A 25206-nucleotide genomic window follows, 5' to 3' on the forward strand; every position below is an offset into this window, starting at 1 on the left:
AAGCTTACAACAGGTGGATGTTTGATGTCTGGGTAGTAGTTGTAACAATACTTGAATGGTTTATGCTAATATGTAATAGCTTTGAAAACGTTCCTATTCTAGGAGATTTACTTTTGCTTCTACAGCCTTTAATTGTATTAATTTTTTTTTTAATTATGAAACAAAGCGTAATCTTTTTTGAAGGAATTTTAATTGGCATTGAGTGCTCCAAGCCTAGGTTAAGATGGTTTGACTTAATAGCTGCTTACAGCCATTAATGTAGAAATTTTGCTTGAAGAGATGGCTGGTCTACCATATCCCCTCTCTGCAGGGCTAAGCCCACCTACTTGCAAGCCGTGATCCCTTGCCTAGGGGCAGGCAAATTTAATTTACCAATAATTATAAACTACATCCAACTTCAGAAATATTTAAATATAAAATGTGTGTGTCTTAGTAAGGAAAAGTGGCAAATGAAAAAATTTTGTCTAGCCTTTTTCATCTGTAAGTTTATCTTCCTTCCCGTATATTTATTCATGTATTCATTCATTTAACAAACACGCAAGCCTTGATTCCTGCTCCCAAGGATTTTATCAAGTAGGAGACATGTAAACAGTCAGTTTCATTGGAAATGTATATATTTTGAGGCAAATTTTAACTACTTCGTTATTGGATAATCTTACTTATTGCAAAACTACCTGGAAAAGGTAGCAAGTCTATAGAAACACTTATGATTTTCCATGGTCGAAAGAATTTAGGCCACCTGTGCTCTTAGAGGGAACAGTCCCAAGGCTCTCCTCACTTCTGATACCAATTGCAAACTCAGGGGGTGTCTTAGTTTCCTAGTGCTACTGTAACACAAATACTACAGGTGGGTGGCTTTAAAGAACAGAAATTTATTTTCTCAGAGCTCTGGAGGCTAAAAGTTCAAATTGGGGTCTCAGCCATGTAGAGTCCTTCCTTGTTGGTAGCCCCCTCACATGGCATCTGTCTTCCTCAGTATGTGCTTGCCCCTGCTTCTAATCCATTCTTTTCATAAGTCCAGAGTGATTGTGTTTAAGACACACACTACACTGATATGGTCTTATTAGCATAACAAAGAAAACCTTATTTCCAAACAGAGCTATATCCGCAGGTGTAGGGATTAGAATTCTAACACATACTCGGTGGGGGGGGGGGCCACGATTCAGTCCATCCCCAGGAAGAGGGGTCCCCAAACCACCTTCAGGTTCATTAATTCACTAGAAGGATTCAGAACTCACTGAAAGCTATTACACTCAAGACGACAGTTTTACAGGAAAGGATACAGGTTAAAATCATCCAAGGGAAGAAACACATAGAGCAGAGCTTCTGTTCAGTGTCTTTTCCCGTGGAGTGAAGATGTGTGACAATACTCCCGGAGTATTGCCAACCAGGAGCTTCAGTGTCCAGTTTTTATTGGGGGTCCATTACATTAACATGATTCTTTGCTCATGCGGTAGACCTCAGTCTCCAGGTAAACTGACACCAGGTGACCCTAAGGCCCCAGACAAAGATTACCTCCCAGAAGCCAAGGGCAAAGGCCAGACATCTTTTTGGACAAGGGTAAATTCTTTACTAAACAATGGTCTTACAACCTTTTCACAGTTGTGTGTAATTCATGAGGGTCTGGTCTTGACTTTGGTGAATCTGGTCCTCTCTTGCAAGGTGGATGTCCAAGCTGTGGAATGCCGTTATTGCACCCAGAGTTCAAGAAGCAATATTGTCAAAAGCCTCTGTGAAAAGACAACCTGGCCTTGGACAAACAAATGCTAAAAAACACCCCAGCCAAGGACAGCAAGCTGTCGTTAAAGCTGCTCTCAGCATCTTGCTTAATAAAGCTGTTCTGCACGGCTGTCCCCTCCCAAGAGCAGGTATGTGACCTCATGCTGGGTGAAGAGGAAAGTCACACTCTTTCCAGAAGCTCTTTTTTCCCTCTTGGTAACTAGAGAAGTTATCTTCACATTAATGGACATTTCATGACCTCGTTCCAGATCTTGGTCTCCACTTGTAACTGTTGACTCATATTTGAATTCCCTACCTCCAAGTCAAGTTTGTGCTGGTTCATAAAACCCCTGTTTGGGTATTGTGCAGGCCCATGATGTTTAAGAGTCCATTTATTTGAGAATTGGAAATGCTGTATTTTGCTTTGCTGTATAAAACGATATTATCACTGCCTTCCTTTTGGCACAATGTGATCTGTGTTGTTTCAGAGCTAGACCAGTATATTGCTGAGTTCAAAGGAGGAAGTTTCCCTTTATCCATAGTTTCAAGTTATAGCAGTTGTGGCAAGAAGAAAGGGGAGAATGGTGCCTGGAGAAAGGTGAGCACCAGTCCTCGCAAGAAGTCTGGCCGCTTCCCTTCACCCACCTGGAGTAAGCCAGACCTGAGTGATGAAGGTAAGGGCAGTGTGAGGATGTTGCTTAGAAGTGTCTGTATTCATGGTCTGGTTTCTGGATGCAGGTGCACTTTTATTTTTATCATTATGCATTGAACAACACAAAATTCTGACTATCTCAATGCACGTTCTCAAGGAATAAACAAAGTATGTAGTAGGTTTATTGTTGTTAGTGGGTTTGAGTTGGCTCCAACTCACGATGAATTTATGTATAACAGAACAAAATGTTGCTTAGTCTTGCACTGTCTTCATGATTGTTGGTATATGTGAGTGTAGTAAGTGGTATTTTCAGAAATACTAGGAGCATCCTACCTGAAAAATACATCTTTTTTATGAGAATCCTGAAATCAAATTTATTTTTATCTTGTTAGTGATCATTTATTTTTTTTAATTTGTTTTACTTGGCATCAACAGTTAAATTTATGTAATAAAATTGTCACATTTTATCTCGTATTTTTCTCCTTTTATGTGTCATTCCTAATAAAAAAAACCAAACCCATTGCTGTCAAATCGATTCCGACTCATAGCAACCCTATAGGACAGAGTAGAACTGCCCCATAGGGTTTCCAAGGAGTGCCTGATGGATTTAAACTGCCGACCTTTTGGTTAGCAACCATAGCTCTTAACCACTATGCCACCAGGGTTTCCTGAGGCAACCTTAAATTTTTAAAAGTGTAAGTACACCCTATATGATAACAATTTAAAGCCTTTATAAAGCATTAATTTTACATATTTATTTTTCATACATGACATTGTATCCTGTGCAGTGTGTTTAATGACTTATTAGGATATAAATTCCATGAGGGCAGGGATCGTCCACTGTTTTTACTGCTTAATTTGTACTACCTGGAATAGAACATAGTGCACATTCCGTAAATATTTACTTATTTTACACATACACATTCAATAAATATTTATTTATGAATGGATAAGTTATTAGAGAATAGGTCACCTTTCCTTAGCACCATGTAAGCTGAACTACAATGAATGGCAAATAAGACTTTTCAGATTCACAGTATTGGGAGTGAGGAGAGTAATGTCTTAAGTTTTCATTCTAACAAAGAAGGTGCAACACATCTACCAGTATTACACCTAATCTATTTGACTTTGGTAATATGATGGTCAACAATTATATGAATTATAAATAGTCTCCCTAAAGGAAATCCATATTTGAACAAGAATGAAAAGATGGTTCAATGCATCAACCCCATGTGCGTTGTGGATTGCTGACATATATAATTAATTTTAGATCTTCAGGACCCAGTAATGGTTGCGTCGATTTTGTTTTTTGACACCATTGTTGAAAAAAATACCAAAATAGAAACCCCTTTGCATACCATGCCGATCACTTAAACGTATCAAGTTTGGTAGAGATACAACCGATTTCTTTTCTCACCTAAAACAGAGAGGTCAATTCTGTTGGATCACAGGCTTTTGGAGGGCAGGACTGGTGTCTATGAACTCAACAGAGTAGTTAGCAGAGAGCTTACTCATTATGGCTTTCTGACGATGATAAAAATATCAGCAAAGAAACTAGCACAGACATTATTTCTGCTGATATACATTTAATGAGGATATATAAAACTCAACTTATTTCCCAAACACACTCTTTAGAGAAAATTTTACTACCAATATTCATACAATTTTAGAATTCACTCAGAAGAAACTAAATGTTTTAATGAGCCCATAAAATTTGAAGTATTAGAGAAAGTCATATTTTTAGAGTCTAAAATGGTTTGTAACAGTGTTTTTCAAACCTTTTTGACCATAATCCACAGTGAGAAATACGTTTTACATCATAAGCAGTACACACAAACCTATTCATTTGTACACATGTATAATTGATACTAATCAATATATTTACTGCATATAATGCAGTGTAATATTAGCTGTTTCATTTTTTGTTTGTTTTTTAAATGGGCCATAACCTGTAGTCTGAAAAACATTCCTGTGATTGGTAGTATTATTTTTAAAATCTCATGCCTTTTTGTGTACTGTTTATACTTTCTGTATATACAAAGATAATTAAAACTTAATTTTCTACAGAAAAAGGAAAAAAACACTGCCATCAAGTCAGTGTCCCATGCGTTTCAGAGTAGAACTGCATCCCGTAGAATTTTCAATGTTTGTAATCTTAACAGACGTAGATCCTCCAAACCTTTGTTCAGCAGCACCACCAGGTGGATTTGAACCACCTGTCTTTCTGTTAATGCCGGACCACAAACCACACCAGACACTGTTATTGCCACACACACTATTTATCCATTATAGGCCCACAGATCAAAAACTACGCTTGATCTAAATAGTAGTGTTTGAGGAGAAACAAAAGTAGAGAAAGGGAGAATACCATCATCAAAAGGCAGCTATTAAACTCAATTTTTGGTACTTTGGGAACAAGGACCTAGGGAAATAAGGACTTGACTTGCGAGAAGAGGACAGTTGATACAAGCAAAGTTGAGAATTTGTGGTGGTCTCCAAACCAAACTCTTTGTCATTAAGTCAGTTCCAACTCACAGCGACCCTATAGGTCATAGTAGAGCTGCCCCATAGGGTTTCCAGGGCTGTAATCTTTAGGGAAGTAGACTGCCACATCTTTATCCCACAGAGCCGCTGGTGGGTTCAGACCATTGACCTTCAGTTAGCAGCAGAATCCTTAACCGCTGCACCACCAGGGTTCCTTCAGGTGGTCTTAGCTGTATTGACTTCAGTAACAAACGTAAATAAGAAAGTTGTTCCCTGCCAGCCACAATGCTTGTGCAGGAGGCTACGCACAGGGCCACTGCCCCGAAGAGAACCTCCTCAAGAGATGGATATTAATCTAGGAACAGCACAAAAGTGCTGCAGAGCCCACAACCTGTTTCATAAATACCAGAGTTCAAGATGCACAGGGACAAACACCTGTTCTGTTGAAAGTAATTACAGTTCTTTTTAAAACAGGTATAAAAAATAAGACCGTATCACAGCTGAATTGTAACAGGAATGCTTCTCTGTCAAGACAAAAGTAAGTTCCCCTTTCATAACAAACAGTAAAGATTAATCAAGTAACTAAAGTCACTATTTTTCAAGTTATATGCTCTTATTAATGGTCTGTGCAACTATTATACTGTTAATGTGATATTTTTAAAAGCAACAGAGACCATTCAAATGCTGATATACTTGAATGGAATCTGAAAAATGTTCCTTAAGCTTAATAAAACTGCCTAATTTGTTTATAAGGTCAGAACTATTACTGGCTTTATTTTTTTAATCAAGTTAATAATAACTCTTACTGTCTTTGATAAGAGATATGGTAAAGTCATGCATTCATAATCTTTTAAACAGGCCTTAGATGACTGATTTTTTTAAATTCTAGATTTATAGAAATATAGCATGACATATGTTTTTAAGTGGTAAATGTTTACAGTGATAATTATATTTATTTTTTACATTATGTATTTATTATTCATAATGTTCCTAGATAATAGATTATTTCAGCTTACAAAATTTGAGGTGTAAGAATGATTTGGCTAAAAGAAAAATGTTTGGGCAATTGTAAATACATCCCCATTGTAGCCCGATAAATTGTGTGCCCTGCAGCTTGACAGGTAACATTTAGGACCCTGTACCCTCATTCTCAGCGTTATAGAAGGGAAGAAGTAAAGAGCGAGATGGAAGAACAAGGAAACTACATCACAAAGCTACTTTCTGCCAGGCCCACTGCTAGATATCTTATATAAAATAGCCTATATAATTTTCACAACAACCCTGTGATGTGGGCATTAGGGTCTCTTTATAGACAAGGGAAACCAGGAATTGAGATGTTTGATAGATACGTACATATACATACGTACATACATAGATACATGGATGTATAGATAAGTATGTATGTATGCACACATGTATGTACTAAAAAACCCATTGTTGTCAAGTCAATTCCAACTCATAGCCACCCTGTAGGACAGAGTAGAGCTGCCCCATAGGGTTTCCAACGAGCCGCTGATGGATTCGAACTGCCAACCTTTTGGTCAGCAGCCTAGCACCTAACCACTGTGCCACCAGGGCTCTGTATGTGTGTGTACGTGTACGTACATATATGGACCTATATCCATATTGCTAGTAAGTAATAGAGCCAAGCCGAAATTCCTGTTTGCTCCAATATATCACACTGCCCCCATACAACACAGTGTTTATTGTCTTAGTTTTATCATCTGGAAGACAGAAGAAAAAAACTGAAATGTTATAAGTCAAAGTAGATTTCTATATGAAATAAAATTATATCCATTGAGGAGAATTTTGAGTAGGAGTTAGGATCAAAACCCTTTATGCTAAGCTCTCAGGGTATGGGAGTGGGTTGCTACACTAAATGGCATGTATGACATGCCTTAAAGTATATTAAAAAACCCTTTCCCCAATCTACACCAAATCCTGAAAAGAGGTACCGTGTCTAGATTTCCATATTGGGCCTTGGGTTGTTGCCCTCACTTTTAAAAGCCTTTTTCTGAACTTCACGTTAGGTGTTTAGAGAATGACCTGTCGTTGACGTTGAATCTGGATCAAAGACTCTCTCTGGGTTCAGATGATGAAGCCGACCTTGTTAAGGAACTTCAGAGCATGTGTTCCAGCAAATCTGAATCTGATATAAGCAAGGTGAGCAACACCAGTGGGTGTGGACATCAAGTGAGACCCTCCAGCAATGGAGAGACTTTTTGGAGCCACAGCATAATACTTGTTCCCTGAAAGAAAGTCCTTATTGCTTGAAATTAAACCATCCATCACCTGCTTTGAATAGCCATTTCTTCTGAAATATCTTTTGTACAGTAAGGCAGCCTGATTGGGTAAAGTTTGTTTTACCCCACTCTGAAAGACCTAAAACTTATGTCGTGTATGTTAATTGGATTAGCACAAAAAACACCAACACACTTGGGAGGCATTTTTCTGAGCTTCACTCTGAGTTTCCCCAGGTTTTTTTTTTCCTTATTGTATCCCTAACTTTGTGCACATAAGTCGTCTAGGAGCAAGAGATAATTAGAGCAAGCATCATGGCAATCCTGTGTTGGAGACTGTGACAGCAACAACTTTCTTTACCAATAGAAAGAATTGGCCTGTAAAATGCATATAATCATAGTCCGTAAGCAGTGAAATTTGAGATCCAAATATGAAAACCAGTGACCTGAAATTCCAAAGAAAACATTAACAGCATCAAGTTCAACCTGTTTTGGTGCTCCGATACCTCCAAGTTGAACCAGGCTTCCTTCGTAAATGCCTTTTACCAGAAAAGGAACGTAAGAAGATAGAACCAATGCAGGCTCCACTGCAGACTCAGCTGTTGTATATGAATAGTCATAATCTCTGGAACAAAGTAGAAGCAATGCTCTTACCTAAACCTTGCTGGAAATGAGCTGAAATAATTGTCCACTGGGAAGTAAGGCTGTGATTAAAGTCTTGCACTCTTTTCTAGTTATATTTTTTTTCCTATAAAACTCTTCCGGTCTTCTCTTGACTTTTTTAATAGAGTGAGAAATGGATCATGACTTGATAAACTGTATTTTCCAGATTGCTGATTCCAGGGATGATTTAAGGAGATTTGATAGCTCCAGAAACAGCCCTGCATTTTCAGCAACTGTTAATAATCCACGAATGCCAGTGTCACAAAAGGTAAGTGTCTCTCGCCTCCCAAAATGGGGCCGAGAAAGATTGCTCTGGAATCGACTTCACGAACTTTGAATGTGAAACACAGGTACTTTAAAACAACGGGGATAAGATAAGGATAAAAATGTTCAGAGTTAACCAAGATTAAAGAAAGATTGTTATTTGAGATATCTTGAAAGAATGACATAAAAAAAAAAAGCATTACTTTTTCTTTCTATTTGATGCCCAAGATTTTACTCCAAAACTGTGCATTTCTTTTGAGAAGGTCTCCGTTTGTTTTCACTGGAGCATGCCAAAACTAGAAGTAATAGAACTTCGGTTTTCTTGGTTATTCCATTTTAAGATGTGTTGTTTTTCAGTCCTCAACTGAAAAACAAGATTTCCTGCATTTTTGGAAAATTGGAGTTAATTACAGCCAAGGAAAGTCAGGCTGAGTGGTAACATAAAGATATTTCACACAAATCTAATAATTTTTGTTTTCATTTTCCTAACTTGTCATAACATGCAATGTGTTTGAATGAGAGGCTTTCCTTTAAAGACAAAGTCAAAATAGCAAATGGAAAAGCCAGGCTTCAAATAGACTTCATTAACGTCTTGAGAGAAATTCCACTGCATGGTGCTGGACCATTATTGATCAGTTAGTAAGTGGCAAGAGATGGCACTGCATGGTACTCCTGGGTGGATGGAAATAATAAAACAACTTCTTATCCATTAATTATTTTGTGAGGATGCAGATTTTGTGCAGGCGTTTAATTATATGTGGCTTATTCACCAAGGCGTAGCGATTCAGCTCACAGCCTGTTCCCATCTCCTCCCTTGGTGGCACACAAAGGCCGGGGCCGGGGGGCAGTGCAGAGAGCAGGGTTATAATGGAGCACAGTGAGACTATTAAATTATTAATCCTTGTCTGGTCTCATGGCAGGCCCTGCTAGTTACATGTAAAACTTTGCGAGCTATGTGTGTTGGAGGAAGGAGGAGGTTAGGGAAGTTGGCAGGGCTGAGGCCCCCAGTAAAAAATACACGACATGATGACCTGTGTTGAAGAAGAACATGGTCTTTCAGGCCCACTCTATCACAGTGTCGGCTTTTTTTTTCCTCAATTGGGGAACAATTTAGAAGCTCAGCAAAAGCAAAATTTGGAGACATTTTAGGGAAGATGACCTAAAGAGGTGACCTGGGACCTCTACTGAGCATTCTGGTTGGAAAATACTTTAAGAGTTGCCTCTTGCCATCTTTAAAGCCTCCACTATTTGCCCGTGTGTGGTGGCCCACCTTGAGCTTTGGTTAACTGGAGACCAGAACACATTCCCTGAGCTTACACATCAGTTCTGCAGCATTCCTTGTGGATCATAGTGGAAGGGGCTGTGAAGGTCTGGGAGGAGGAACAAGAAGGGCCGAGTCACTGTCCTGTACACAAATGTTGACAAGCAGTGACTGGCTGGGTTGTGCGAATATCTAATGAGATACATTTTTGTATCCTACTTCTCTGTCCCATGACCCTGTTGAGTTTTCAATAATAAGATTGTCGTTGTCAGGTGCCATCAAGCCAATTTCGACTCACAGTGACCCCCTATGACAGGGCAGAACTGCTCTGTAAGGTTTTCTAGGCTGTAATCTTTTATCGGAGCAGATCGCCAAATCTTTCTCCTAAGCAGCCACTGGGTAGGTTGAAACCACCAATCTTTCAATTAGCAGTCAAGTGAGTGCTTAACCATTGTGCCACCAGGGCTCCTTTATAAGAAAGTACTGTCCATAAAAAGTTTTAAAAAAGGACTGAAAGTAGGGTAAGCTTAGTGCAGCTCAGGGCAGCTTTAAAAGCGATCTTTAAAAAATGAGCTTTATACTGCCTGGTTCTTACAGAAGGACTCCAGGTTATTTAAATGTGCAGTTAATAGGACAGCAATTAATAAAAACAAGCGTGCATTGAACGCTGGCCCCCACCCTTTCTTGGAGGGACTCATCCCCAGTGAGTAGAAGATGTTTTTCTCAAGACCTGCCAGCAGAGGGCAAAGTCACACTCATTTGGCAGCCTTCTCAAAGTGTGGTGGGCTCATTCCTTTTCTCTCCTGGGGAAGGTAGGCTCACTTCTGACTCAACTAGCATTTCTTGGTTAGATGCCCAGTTTCTTCTGTTATCAGAAAGTAACTCCCTTCAGAGCTAAGAGCTCTCTGGGTTAGTTGAAACCACTTTCTCCTGCATGGCAAGAGACTGGCTATGCCTTCGCCAGAGAGGGGCCTTACAGCTGCCATCATCCTTTAGAAGGCAACACTGAGTGAATTAACCTCATTACTTGCCGTAGTATAACTCCTTACTGCTCCAACAGGAGTGGAATGTAGTTGGGTTTATCAGTTAGATGGCATGTTAGACAGCCTTCTAAATTAAGCACACAGACACAATTTTTTAAACCATCGATAGAAAGAGCAAACCAAAACCAAACCCATTGCCATCAAGTCGATTCCAACACATAGCAACCCTATAGAAAGAGCAGAGACTAATAAACATGTTTTCTTCCCACGTGTGCAAACTAATCTCCCTAAAGCAAGAGTTCTCATCTTTGACGTTATAATGAAATCTGCCTGAGGAATTCTTTTTTTCTAACGAATTTTTTTTTTGTTGCTGTTGTAAAAATAGATAACACAGCATTTGCCAGTTCAACATTTTCACTTGTACAGTTCATTGAAATCAATTATATCAATCATGTTGTACAACCAACACCCATTGCCATATTTTCCATCCCATAAACGGAAGCTCAGTGCTAAACCCCAGTGCTCAAAGCTAAACTAAAATTCCCCTCTTTCTCCTTCCCGCCTGCCCCTGCTAACCACTGTCAAACTCTGATCTCTATACATTTGCCTGTTGTGTGTGTCTCACCTGAGGAGTTTTTGAAGTTCCTATGTCTAGTTTCCACCCTGTAAAGGTTCTGACATAATTGGCCTGAGGTTCATAATGGACATTAGGATTTTTTTACGAGTTCCCTGGTGATTCTCATTCAAAACCAGGGCTGGGACTCATTGCTCTAAAACACAGCTCTGATATATCACCCTCCTCACTTGCCATCCCATTTCTTTCTTTCCAAATGTATCTTTTAAGGGGTTGATACTGTAACCTTTCAAATGTAACTTACTTTTTACTCTTCGGGCAACCTTATCGTACATAGTTCCTTTCCTTAAGGACCCTTTCTCTCCTCCTCACCTGTCACAATCATGTACCTCCTTAAAGGCCCGCCTCTAACGCCATCTCCTCTGCAGTGCTTTCTGTGCTTTCTGCTTTGCAACCTAGAGGCCAGAAGTTACGGTATCCTCTTAAATTCTAGCAGATACTTAGTATTGAATGAATGGATGAATGAATTGTTCTGACTTCACAATAACCCTTTAAAGTTAAATAACTAGAACATCTACTCCAGGGGCAGTGCCTTTTTATACAAATTATACTTCATCTTGGAGTTTAATATGCATAGCAACATTGATAGTAACCTGATGTGTTTAATACAGAGAATTTTGGGGGTTTGGAAATGCCCTTAACTCTCCTACACCCAGACTCAGGTACCTCATAGCTTTGGGAAAAACACCTCCAAACTTGTGCTTGGCTGCCAGAGTGTCAGGAGCATCACCCTCTGGTTCAGGACATTGTCCCTCAGTCACTTGCTCTTTTCTTGCCCTCCCAGGTTTGAATTGCCATGGCTCTCACTAAGCCCAAGTGCTTCTCCTCGTTCTCATCATGCCTCCTCATCCTCTGTCCTCCTGCATCTAGGGACTGACTCTGCCTCACAGGTCTACACATCCAGCCTCTGTATCCCTAACCACATTTTTCACTGTTGCAGGTGCTTCTTGGTCCTTTATTTCGTGTGGCATTTCCTGCCTCAGACCATGAAGGAGCATTCTCCTTACCTTCATGTTGTAGTGAAAGGAACAGACTAGAAAAAGCTCTGTGCGTCTCCTTTCCTGTCTCTGGTTCTTGGTACCGCCCATGTAGATTTCCAGAGGAGGTTCAAAGATCATAGCAAAATTATTTACAATCGGATCTACATACACACACCTGTAGATTCTCTGTATCAACTAGTGGCAATCCTTACTTTATAGCATGCCATGTTTGTTGTTGTTAGGTTCCGTCAAGTTGGTTCCGACTCATAGCGACCCTAAGCACAACAGAACGAAACACTGCCTGGTCCTGCGCCATCCTTACAGTCGTTGTTACGCTTGAGCTCATTGTTGCAGCCACTGTGTCAGTACACCTCCTTTAGGGGCTTTCTCTTTTCTGCTGACCCTTTGCTTTGCCAAGCATGATGTCCTTCTCCACGGACTGATCCCTCATGACAACATGTCCGAAGTGTTGCCATCCTTGCTTCTAAGGAGCATTCTGGTTGTAGTTCTTCCAAGACAGATTTGTTCATTCTTTTGGCAGTCCATGGTATATTGAATATTCTTTGCCAACACCACAATTCAAAGGCGTCAGTTCTTCTTCAGTCTTCCCTATTCATTGTCCAGCTTTCACACGTGTATGATGCAATTGAAAATACCATGGCTGGGGTCAGGCACACCTTAGGCTTCAAGGTGACATCTTTTCTTTTCTTTAAAGATGTCCTTTGCAGCAGATTTGCCCAGTGCAATGCGTCGTCTGATTTCTTCACTGCTGCTTCAATGGCTGTTGCTTGTGGATCCAAGCAAAATGAAATCCTTGACAATGTCAGTCTTTTCTCTGTTTATCATGGTCTTGCTCATTGGTCCAGTTGTGAGGATTTTTTTTCTTTATGTTTTGTTTTCTTTATGTTGTGGTATAATTCATACTGAAGGCTGACCTTAGTAGAGTCGACCTTAATGACGTGGATAGAGTCAAGTTTCGGGACCTTCATTTGCTGTTGTGGCATGACTCAAAATGAGAAGAAACAGCTGCAAACATCTGTTAATAATCAGAACCTGGAATGTACGAAGTATGAATCTAGGAAAATTGGAAATCGTCAAAAATGAAATGGAACCCATAAACTTCGATATCCTAGGCATTAGTGAGCCGAAATGGACTGGTATTGACCATTTTGAATCAGACAATCATATAGTCTACTATGCTGGGAATGACAGCTTTAAGAGGAATGGTGTTGCATTCATTGTCAAAAAGAACATTTCAAGATCTATCCTGAAGTACAGCGCCATCAGTGGTAGGATAATATCCATACTCCTACAAGGAAGACTATTATTATTCAAATTTACCCATCAACCACTAAAGCCAAAGATGAAGAAATAGGTTTTTATCAGCTGTTGCAATCTGAAATTGATCAAATATGCAATCAGGATGCATTTATAATTACTGGTGACTGGAATGCGAAAGTTGGAAACAAAGAAGAAAGATCAGTAGTTGGAAAATATGGCCTTGGTGATAGAGACAATGCTGGAGATCAAATGATAGAATTTTGCGAGACCGATGACTTCTTGTTGCAAATACCTTCTTGCACCAACATAAATGGCAACTATACACGTGGACCTTGCCAGATGGAACACGCAGGAGTCAAATTGACTACATCTGTGGAAAGAGACGATGGAAAAGCTCAATATCATCAGTCAGAACAAGGCCAGGGGCTGACTGTGGAACAGACCATCAATTGCTCATATGCAACTTCAAGCTGAAACTGAAGAAAATCAGAGCAAGTCCATTAGAGCTAAAATATGACCTTGAGTATATCTCCCACCTGAATTTAGAGACCATCTCAAGAATAGATTTGACGCATTGCATTCTAGTGACAGAAGACCAGGCGAGTTGTGGAATGACATCAAGGATATCATCCATGAAGAAAGCAACAGGTCATTGAAAAGACAGGGAAGAAAAGACCAAGATGGATGTCAGAGGAGACCCTGAAACTTGCTCACAAACGTCGAGCAGCTAAAGCAAAAGGAAGAAATGATGAAGTCAAAGAGCCGAACAAAATTTCAGAAGTGGCTCCAGAAGACAAAGTATTATAATGACGTGTCCAAAGAGCTGGAGATAGAAAACCAAAACGGAAGAACACACTCAGCGTTTCTCAAGCTGAAAGAACTGAAGAAAAAGCACAAGCCTCAAGTTGTAATAGTGAAGGACTCTATGGGGAAAATATTAAACAATGCAGGAACCATCAAAAGAAGATGGAAGGAATACACAGAGTCATTACACCAGAAAGAATTGGTTGATGTTCAACCATTTCAAGAGTTAGCATATGATCAGGAACCGATGGTACTGAAGGAAGGAGTCCAGGCTGCTCTGAAGGCATTGGCAAAAAACAAGGCTCCAGGAATTGATGGAATATCAATTGAGATGTTTCAACAAACAGATGCAGCACTGGAGGTGCTAGCTCGTCTATGCCAAGAAATATGGAAGACAGCTTCCTGGCCAACCGACTGGAAGAGATCCATATTTATGCCTATTGCCAAGAAAGGTGATCCAACCGAATGTGGAAATTATAGAACATATCATTAATATCACACGCAAGCAAAATTTTGCTGAAGATCATTCAAAAACAGCTGCATCAGTATATCGACAGGGAACTGCCAGAAATTCAGGCTGGTTTCAGAAGAGGATGTGGAACCAGAGATTTCATTGCTGATGTCAGGTGGATCCTGGCTGAAAGGAGAGAATACCAGAGGGATGTTTTCCTGTGTTTTATTGACTATGCAAAGGCATTTGACTTTGTGGATCATAACAAATTATGAATAATATCGCGAAGAATAGGAATTCCAGAATACTTAATTGTGCTCACGAGGAACCTTTATATGGATCAAGAGGCAGTTGTTCAGACAGAACAAGGGGACACTGATTGGTTTAAAGTCAAGAAAGATGTCTGTCAGGGTTGTATCCTTTCACCATACCTATTCAATCTGTATGCTGAACGAATAATCCGAGAAGCTGGTCTATATGAGGAAGAATGGGGCATCAGGATTAGAGGAAGATGCCATGTTTGGGTAATATGTATGTGCTGACTTTGCTGGTGTTCTAGGCAAAATTAGAAGTTGGGATTGGCCTAACTAGGCCCATGGCTAAGTAATTTCTTGTACAGCGAAATGGAGCTGGATTATGGTATCTGAACTATCTTTTCACAGTTATTTGTCAGCACGTGACCCTTTCCTCTACCTCAGCAACTCAGGTCATCAAGCAATATAATTATTTCTCTCAGATTTTCTCTCTGGTAGCCTGATGGCATAAGCTTCCCTACAAAACAAAAATAGGTGTTTTGGTTTTCTTTCCATTCACTCTTAACCTGTTGTAAAGTACAAATGGGAGGTGACAGGGGCTGCTGAGATGTGTGTGCCTTTGAGCAACTGCACCTCAGCCACTTTCTTATGCTTCCTTGGAGAGATTTGGCCCTTCTAACATGACAGAACCCAGCTGTTTCATGACTCCCTGATGAGGGAACTTTTATCAGGAAGCTATCTCCTTTCTAAGTCAAACTTTTCCAGCCTAGCCATCCTTCTCTCCTAAATACATGCAGTCTAAATTCCATACTTGTCCCATCTTTATTCTTCACTTATTACACATACTTGATGTTTGGGAAGACTCAAAGCACTGAAACTTCTAGCCAAAAGTATGTTGGAGTAGCACAGCTGACTTGCCATTTAAGATTAGCTGTGTCTGAAGATCCGGTGTCAGCAGATTTTACTTAGGTGATTAGGGATTTAATGGAGGTGTTGTGCTAGGCTTTAAAGAATTATTAGAATTTTAATACATGGAAATGGAGGGGCAAATGGGTTTAAAAGAGAGGTTGAAGCCAAATTTAAAAAGGGCTTTAGTGACATGCTGAGGAATTTGATACTGCGTTAGTAGGCCTGAAAGCATCCCCTTCCTTTCTGTCTGCACTACACAGGCGTAATTCTCTGCCCCTTTTGAAAGCAGCATTGGTTTGGGTAGGGGAGAAAGAAGTGGATGCTAAAGATAACTGAGGTCTCCAGCTGAATTAACTGGGACAGCATCATTAACCAGTAATAAGCCAAGAGGAGAGGCTTTAGAAAGGGATGGAATTGGGGAAATAAAAGTTTGGCTTTAGAAAAATTGAGTTTGAAGCACAGGCCAGACATAGAGATGAATTTATCCATTAGCGGTTAGCAATGCAGTTCCCAGCTCAGTAGATAAAGGAGGACCAGAGCTATAACTCGGGGAGCTATTTGATCAGAGATGATAATTGAAACACTAAGAATGGGCAGAAAGGGGAAAGGTCATCAAGTAATACTGCGTGATCTGAAGTGAACAGAGTTGAGAAAAAGGACATTGAGGAGTTAAGGTCAAGGTTCTCAACTTCAGTTGGACATTAGAATCAATTGTAGATTTTTTAAAACTTACATCCATGCCACACCCCAGATCAATTGAATCTCTGGAGTGGGGCCCAGTCATCAATGTTATTTAAAGCTTCCCCTGAGATTCCAACGTCACAGCCAAGGTCTAGAACTACCAATTTAAGAAGAAACCTAGCAGAGTGCAAAGATGAGCTGGAGAGAGTTTCCGGAAGGGAAAGTAATCAATGTCAACTGCTTCAGAGGCATGTGGAGCAGCTCACTTAGTAGGCTTAATTTCACTTTTGCCAGTTTGCAGAATTTAATGTAACATAGGGGAAAAGCCCTTGAGTAAAAGTTAGGAGGCCTGTTTTATCTCAGCCTCACTGCTCTGTGACTATGGGCATATTATTTTACCTACCTACCTCTGTTTTCTAGTAGGTAAAATAAGAAACAGGCACCAGGTGATTATAAGGTTCTGAGACACTAAATAAAAAAAAAAAAAGCATGCTATTTCCAAGTATAAAAGATCTTGAGCCACCTAATCATAGAATTTCTGCACAGGAGCCTTAATTCATTAGAATGTAAGCTCCATAAAGGAAGAATGTTTCTCTGTTATGTTGCCTGTTATATGCCAAGCACCTAGAACAGTAGATGCTCAAAAAATATTGGTTGATTATTTGTCGTCCAATTTTCATTCTACAGATCTGAAAATAAAAGGCAGAAAATTTGGGTGAATTACTCATAGTGACATAGTTTATTTGTAGAGCTGTCTACTCATAGTCAGTTGGACTAGTCCAATTTGGTGATTTCCTTGGGCCAAAGATTTTGTTTGGCTCCTTGGTTGGTGCAAATGGTCTGTGCTCAACTACTAACCTAAAGGTTGGCAGTTCGACTCCACCGAATGGTACCATGGAAGAAAGGCCTGACATCTGCTTCCATTAAGATGATAGCGAAGAAAACCTTATGGAGCAGTTCTACTCTGTAACAGATAGGGTTGTCATGAGTCAAAATCAACTCAACAACAACAGATTCAGGATTTTGTGAAGCTCCTGTTGGTAAGGATAGCCCAGATTCATCAGCATTTGATTCACTGACTCCTGTGTCTCAGACTTATGTGATACCAGGAAAGGCCTAATGAAAATAAGGCAGTGAGTCTACAAGAAATTAATCATGTATGTTCTCCTTTCTCTTATCTTTTTTTTTTTTTTTTTCATGGGAACCTGAGTTTAGAGAGAAACTCCTTTGTGCTTGCTCAGAGGAAGAATTAGGACTAATTACAGGAGAGGAAGTTGGTAAGCTTGGCAAATGTGACAACCATTGTCTTGTTTCTCTTCTCTTGCAGGAGGTCAGTCCTCTCAGCAGCCATCAAACTACAGAATGCAGCAATAGTAAATTAAAGACCGAGTTGGGTGTTTCAAGAGTGAAATCTTTCCTTCCTGTTCCTAGAAGTAAAGTCGCCCAGTGTTCCCAGAACACCAGAAGAAGCAGCAGCAGCAGTAATACAAGGCAAATAGAAATAAATAACAACTCAAAAGACGAGATTTGGAACTTACGCAAAAATGAACAAGTAGAAAAACCTAACAAATAGGCCTGCCTACAATTTTCTCACTTTTCTGTATATTTCACACCAAACCAAGGACAACAATGTGTAAATAACTTAGTGTTTCATTGTGATATAAAGTATGAGTGCGGGACCACTATTCAATTTTTTGTAGAGAATGTATTTATAACCAACTTTTTTTTTTTGCATTTTTTTTTTTTTTTATTCTGTAGGGTCAAACTTCAATACTAAGAAGTTACGCCAGCTTTTCAAGTAGTTTTATAATAGAAAAATTATAATAGTTTTAATGAAGATGTTCAGGGGTATCAAAGCAGAGTTGTTTGTGTACTGTATATCTGTATATATTTGTACATATATGTATGTGTATATTGAAGAAAATCCGTAAATCATATTGTATACTACTTGTTACAAAATGTGTACAGCATTGGCTTAGAAAACATGTACCATTTTAAATGGAAATCATAATTCTCTGTTCACTTGATGAGGAATAACTAGAATGGGGCAATAATAAATCATTTCTAAACAGTTTCTTTTCATTACAAGCCATATTAAGTATTTTGCCTGTTAAATTCTAGTTTCACATTTTAAATCTTTTAATGGTTACAGTGCTGTTTAGTTGCATCGTGTATATTTATGCTTAACGAGTTTGCATTATAAATCCTATAAAATACGAAATTATAATGAAATAAAAGTGTTATCTTTCTTACAAAAGTTTTGTACCTAAATGGATATGAAAAATACCTGCATTCATAAATACTTCAATAAATTAATTCAGAATTAACTTCCTCTTCAACTTTAGTTCTAGTAGCACAACTGATATTTTCTAGAACTGTTTCTTCTAAAATTGCAGATAAAATCACTTTTACTTATACAACTCAGAGGTGAGATGCTTTGACATCAAATAAAATACTGACTTAGTGAAACAATTTTGCTGCAGTTTCAATCTGTAGTTCTTAGTTTATTCATGCGGTAGATATTTGTGTGCAACTTCAGAGACATTCATAAAACTCTTGTCCTCACAGAACAAGCTGTTCACAGACTCACTCTTATAGGAGTGTTAGGTAATTGGTTTAAATAAAAATAAAATAGACATTTAAGTGGAGCTCCAGGAATTAGGTGCTCACTGAACAAAAACATTTTCCACCCTCCCCCCTTTTTTCCGTAAATACCAAAAAAAAAAAAAAAAAGTATGGTTTTATCCCAAGAATCATTTACTTGTTTAAGAGTGTTTAAATCCATTTTTTGGCCAGAATAGTTGTTTACACCTGCGTTCATACAGGATTAAACATTGCAAAACTGCTGGTATCTTGCAAACACAAGATGTGTCACAGGGTGTGTTAGTTATCTAGTGCTGCTATAACAGAAATACCACAAGTAAGTGGCTTTAACAAATTAATTTTCTACAGTTTAGGAGGATAGAAGTCCAAATTAAGGGCACCATCTCTAGAAAAAGGCTTTCTTTCTCTAAACTCTGAAGGAAGGTCTTTGTCTCTTTTCAGCTTCTCTTTCTTGGTTCCTTGATTTTCCTGTGGTCTGGCATTCCCCTTCCCCCATGTCTGCTTGCTTCTATGTGCCTAATCTGCTCTTTTACATCTCAGAAGAGATTAACTTAAAGCACACCTTATACTCTACTGTCACTGTCACGTTAACAACAAAGAAACCCCATTCCCAAATGGGATTATAACCACAGGTATAGGGGTTAGGATTTACAGCGCATATTTTGAGGGGACACAATTCAATCCATAACATAGCTTGAAGGTGAGTTCCTGCAAAATACCCTAATACATTTTGCAATTGCTTACGTAAGAGATAAAAAGTAGAGGCTGCATAAACCTTGATGAATGATTAATGAAGAAAACTAACCAATTTTGATAGGGTCTCTTTTACACAAGTACAATTTTTTTTCTATGCATTTAGTCATTCATAAAAATTAAATTCAGTTGGCTATAGCCTAGCCTTATTAAGATATCAGTTCATAACAAGTATGACCCATTACAGGAAAGTCACTGTCTAAAGTTAGGATGCTTTCTGAATTGTTTTCACCCCTTCGCAAGATACTTTTTCTCAGAGAGCATCCTACACTTGTCAAAGTAGTAAATGAGTGAGTAGATATCCTCTGTTAGTTTAGTCTGGTTTTAACTATGACTAAATATGTTTACTTGTGGACCAAGATGCCTTTTCAGTGTTAATTTGAGAAAGAGAAAGGTTTACAGAAATAAACTGGGAAGGGATATGCAGAGTCACGCACTATGTCCACACTCTTAGTAGTGAAGGTAAGTAACACTGGAAGAGCAGGAGTCAGGAGCTCAAGTTCTGACCTCATCTCCCTAAACCTACAAATGTAAAGCCATCTCAATCAAAATCCAAGCAGGAATTAATTTTAGAAATCAATAAGCTCATTATATACGTAACTTCTTTTATAACCCAGAAGTTTCTGGTATATCTGCTTGCCTCCCAGAACTGGAGACAGCACACAGATATTCAAGTCACTGTGGCTCAGCTATATGCCTTTTTTTTTTTTTTTAATTTATTTATTTTTGGTGACCTGTTGATTTGAGGCACTTTACTCTCTTTAGAAAATAAAAACAGTCGGACCAAGTTCATTTGGTGTCCAGGTCTTCGTGCCAAAGGGTATAAACAGTCAGTGTTCTGTTTTCTTCCTGACAAATCCTTCCAGTGGTGTTTAAGTCCAAATACAATAATATTTTCACTATTTTGTTTAAAGCAAAAGCAGCACAAGTTGGTTTTGCCAAGCCAGTTTTGTGTTCCAACTTTTCTGACAATCGATTTTGCTTCACCCTAAAATTTTCAAGACAGGTCTTCTGAGTAAGGAAATAGGAACTAGTGTAATTTGTAGTGGGAAACCTTGGTGGCATAGTGGTTAAGAGCTAAGGCTGCTAACCAAAAAGTCAGCAGTTGGAGTCCACCAGGCGCTCCTCAGAAACCCTGTGGGCAGTTCTACTCTGTCCTATAGGGTCACTATGAGTTGAAAGCGACCCTGCAACAGGTTTGGTTTTTTGGTAATATGTAGCACTTGTGTGGTGTAATTTGTGAGGCAAGAGATGTTACTGCCTCAGTCTTTCTTCCTAGTTTCTGAATTGTCTTATTAAAATGTGATACATTGTAGTCCTCTCCTCTGTGATAGGATGATTAGAGCACAGGAATTAAAGTAATAAAACTCCCTGTTCTCCCTTGAGAGAGATCTGTGTGGCATTGACACATGACACTTAGCTTTCTGGGGTGTAGGTTTATTTATTTGTGACTAAGGTACCTGCTGACTCCAAAACTTTTTGCTTCTACCATTCATCCAAAAAGCAAAATCAAATCCGCTGCCACAGAGTCAATTCAATTCCAACTCATAGTGACCCTATAGGACAGAGTACACCTGCCCTGTAGGGTTTCCAAGGCTGTAAATCTTTACAGAAGCAGACTGCCACACCTCTCTCACGTGGAGTGGCTAGTGGGTTAGAACTGTCGGCTCACCGATGAGCGGCCGGGCACTTAACCACTATGCTGCCAGGGCTGCTTCTACCAATCAGGCACCTCAAGTAATCACAGATTAACTTTTTTTTTTTTTTTTCCTCCTAGCTGATACCTGAGGGAGCAGAAATCAGATCCCTATATTTCATTAAAGCAAAGGAAACAGAACAAAGGCAATGGGGATGGATGACTGACATCAGGTGCTGCCCAGGTACATGTTGTGGGAGAGGGAGCAGGGAGAGGAGGGAATTGTAGGGTCTGACTCCATTTTTGATGTTTAGCTGCTGACAGCTTTCAAGCCCTACAACTCCCCTTTCTCTGTGCCTACAACTAAGAAAGCCTGGAAAGTTCTTTGACACTGGTAGGAAGTTCAAACCACACAAGCCTTGGTCCACTGGAGGGAACCCTCACCCCAAGCCCACTCCCTAAACCAATAAAAACGCAACCTAGTTACCCCTCCCTTTTCTCTTAAGCCATTTTTGGACTTATTTGGGAGCCAGCCCTACTCTCCCTAGAAGACCTCATTACGTGAGTAAAAAAATGTTCATACCCTCTTGGTGTATGGGTAGCATCATCAGTCTCGGTTTTGGTTGTGGGGGCGGTCCATTTTCTCCGCAGGGGGCCCACAGCACCATCTTCTGTCCCTTCCTTTGAGGTGCTAAATACTAATTTATACCTGATGTAAACTTTAAATACTCTTACATTAAGTACTTTTGCCTCTAAGTCTAATATTTGTCCAATATACTCAAAGAGCATTACTGTACCAACTAATTCTTTGTACAGTGTTCACAACTGGGCTGTCATGTCAGTCATGGAAGTCCTGGGTTTTTTTTTCCCAGACTAAGCCTGCACCCTATTAAACTCGTATCTTCCAACTTCCCCATTTATTGGAGCATTTGCACTGCCAAGATGGATCATTATTTTGTTTTTTCTCACACCTCTCTGACAGATCTACTTCATAATCACTTCAGATTTTTCAAAAATGAGGCCCAGATAGGTTTAGTGAATTTCATGGGATCTCACAGCATGTCGAGGCAGGCCTGAGATTAATCATTGGAATGCCTGCTTTCTAATTTCAAACCAAGACACATTTCTCATTGGGAATAGCCAACTGGTATATTATAGAGCCTAACAACCAGTGTAGCCTCTTTAAAGAGACATCTACAGACCGATGCTTCAGGAGACACCATTCACATGGAATTCCATGGATGGTACCTCCTTTGAATTGTGAAAAATGTCCCCATGCCCAGAGTGTCTATCATTCCTGTTCAAGGTGAGAAGGGCCTACTCTGAATTAAAGAGTTGTTGCTTTGAAACCCAAAATGAATGACTCATCTATACCAAAGCCAAAAGCCAAAATGTAAATTGCCAATGTTAAAGACAGATGAAGCATACAGGGTGTGATGGAACCTCTAAGACAGCCATGATTTTTTATTTTTAATTGTTATCTAAGTCCCAATAGTCTGTGGAGCACTCAAGTATTTGCATTTTGATTGAAAAATTATAAAAATAAAAGGCTTTTAATACCCAAAGCAAGAATCTGTAGTTGAGAAAACCCATATGCCATACCCAAAAAGAATTCTTTTTATCCCCCCTCCCCCATGGTCTTTCCCAGCTCCTCTCAATCACCCCATGAGTTAGCCTAGATGCTTTCATTGTCTACTAGCCATAACCCACTGCCGTCAATTCCGACTCATAGTGACCCTATAGGACAGGGTAGAACTGCCCCATAGGGTTTCAAAGGAGCGCCTGACAGATTTGAACTGCCGACCTCTTGGTTAGCAGCCGTAGCACTTAACCACTATGCCACCAGGTTTTTCCAACTAATGAAATGTCTTAAGACCTTTCTTTTGGGCTCACTTTATTGTCCAGCTCAATTCCGTAGTTCCTAAGTTGCAATAGCTCACATTTTTGTTTATTTGTTTTTCTCTTGGTTTTTTTTGTCTTTTAATTTATCAGAAGGATTAATTATGCTAGCAACCTGATTCAATCTCATTTTTTCTAATTGTCTCCTGCTATTTCCAAGAATGCTTTGGCTTTCCAAGTAACATCACAAGGGTTAATATAACCATGAAGAAAGTACTGGAAGCAGCTTGACATTAAGGATTTCTATTTCTTGAAAAGAAGGGCTTAAATGTCTCTGAACAACTTAGATAATTCAAAAATGAGTTAGAAGCCTTGAAACACTTGGTATCAAAGACAACACACAACCTCATGACTCCAGTCATAACTCTGCTGTAGACTGTGTTGCTTCTCTATGAAAATGATTGTATTGGTTTTGTCAAAGAAAATCAGGTTTAGTCATACATATTTAATGCCAAAATAACTAGTCAATTTATCATGGACATAGAATTTTAAATTAGCAGAGACCTTTAAGGACATCTTATGCAAGTCTGTAATTTTACAGAATTGGAAACCAAAACCTAGAGAGATTAACTGCCTTGCTTAAGTAATATAACTACTGAGTGGCAATATTAGACTAAAGCCCAAACTTTATGACTCACACTGCAGCATTCTTTCATCATACTCCTTTGGTTTTGCCTGCCCAAAATTCATACCCTAAACCCCTTCTTCTGGTAACGCACCACATTATTCCTTGGGAAACCATTCATTCTGTTTTCAACCAAGTGGGACAGGTAGACCTAACTCCCTCCCGAGCACTAAAAGCTGGTGTGTGACCCAGTACAGGTCAGTGAGAGCCAGATACTCAATTATAGGACCATGTTTAGGTTTAAAGAGAGGCATTCTCCCCATTATTATCTACCAAGAGAGCAGATTATAAACCTGGAGTTACTGGCAGCCATGTTGCCATGCAAGGGACAACCCTGCTTTAGAATGGAGTCAGCACAAAGAAAAGCAGAATGAGATTGAGCCTGGATGATAGCATTTGAGTACTAACATTTGACAGCATCTAAGGAAGCCATATGGAGTCTCTGGCTAGTGCAATTGGTTAAGCACTTGACTACTAACTGAGAGGTCAGTAATTAAAACCCACCCATAGGCACCTTGGAAAAAAGGCCTGGTGATCTGCTTCCAAAAGTTCACAGCCTAAAAAACCCTATGGAGCACAGAGTTTTACTCTGCAACACATGAGGTCACAATGAGTCAGGATCGACTCAACAGAAACTGATTTGGTTTTAAAGAAGTCACATCCAACCCTAGGCTTGCATGAGCCAATAAATTTCCTCTTTTTGCTTAAGCCATTGTGAGTTGCCCTTCTGTTACCAAACATGAGAAGTTGGGTCTTTGTCTGGCATGCTTAGACTTGCCAATAATCTGGACACCGGTCTTTGAGAAGAGAAAGTACCTTCATTGCAATGCGCAGAACGAAGAGCCAGAAGTTCCTCCGAACCGACTCACTGAGCTATGGGGAAGCAGGGCTTATACGTGATTTGGGCAGTAAGATGGTGGCTGTACCGGCATACTGGGGGAGGAAAATTCTATAAAGTGACCAGGAAACAGGAGGTGATGTGGTTCTTGTTGGACCTCTCACTTTGGAATAGGGTTCAGGCAATGGCTTTCCTTCCGATTCATTCCTCCTGTTACTGTGTCCTCTGTTGAGGTCAATTAGCTGTCACAGCTGACCCTTCTGCATGTGAGAGGCAGGCCAGATCTGGCTTGGGCTAGTTTAAGGACTAATAGAAATTTTCTGGCATTTGTAGAGTCAGGTTACACTTCTGTTTCTCGTGGTTGAAAGCCCTTTATTCTGCCTTCATTTTGAAGGAAATGGTGAATTTAGTTATGGATGCTGGGCAATTGGAGAGCAGAGTACAGGACCCAGTGTGTTTATCCACACTAAGATATTGAAACAGTGGGAAATTCAAGCCAGAGAATGTGTTAAGAAACCTTTAAGAAAATCCTTCCATAGAGCATTCTAAGTGTCTTTTTTAAAAGCTAAAACATATATGGAGAAAGAAAGT

General features: G+C 39.5%; 1 protein-coding gene across 1 annotated transcript in view; it reads left to right on the forward strand.

The window, feature by feature from the left end:
- The window catches only part of CTTNBP2 (cortactin binding protein 2), a 173254-nt gene extending 154737 nt beyond the window's left edge, over nucleotides 1-18517 (forward strand). The window contains exons 18-23 of the mRNA XM_023544586.2: nucleotides 1663-1868; nucleotides 2208-2393; nucleotides 5330-5393; nucleotides 6886-7018; nucleotides 7925-8026; nucleotides 17588-18517. Coding sequence (XP_023400354.2) covers nucleotides 1663-1868; nucleotides 2208-2393; nucleotides 5330-5393; nucleotides 6886-7018; nucleotides 7925-8026; nucleotides 17588-17833 — 937 coding nt within the window. The 3' untranslated portion in view covers nucleotides 17834-18517. The remainder of the gene's footprint in view (nucleotides 1-1662; nucleotides 1869-2207; nucleotides 2394-5329; nucleotides 5394-6885; nucleotides 7019-7924; nucleotides 8027-17587) is intronic.
- The last annotated feature ends 6689 nt before the right edge of the window (nucleotides 18518-25206 follow it).

This window comes from Loxodonta africana, chromosome 8, assembly GCF_030014295.1.
Source record: "Loxodonta africana isolate mLoxAfr1 chromosome 8, mLoxAfr1.hap2, whole genome shotgun sequence".
In the NCBI taxonomy this organism is placed as follows: domain Eukaryota; kingdom Metazoa; phylum Chordata; class Mammalia; order Proboscidea; family Elephantidae; genus Loxodonta; species Loxodonta africana.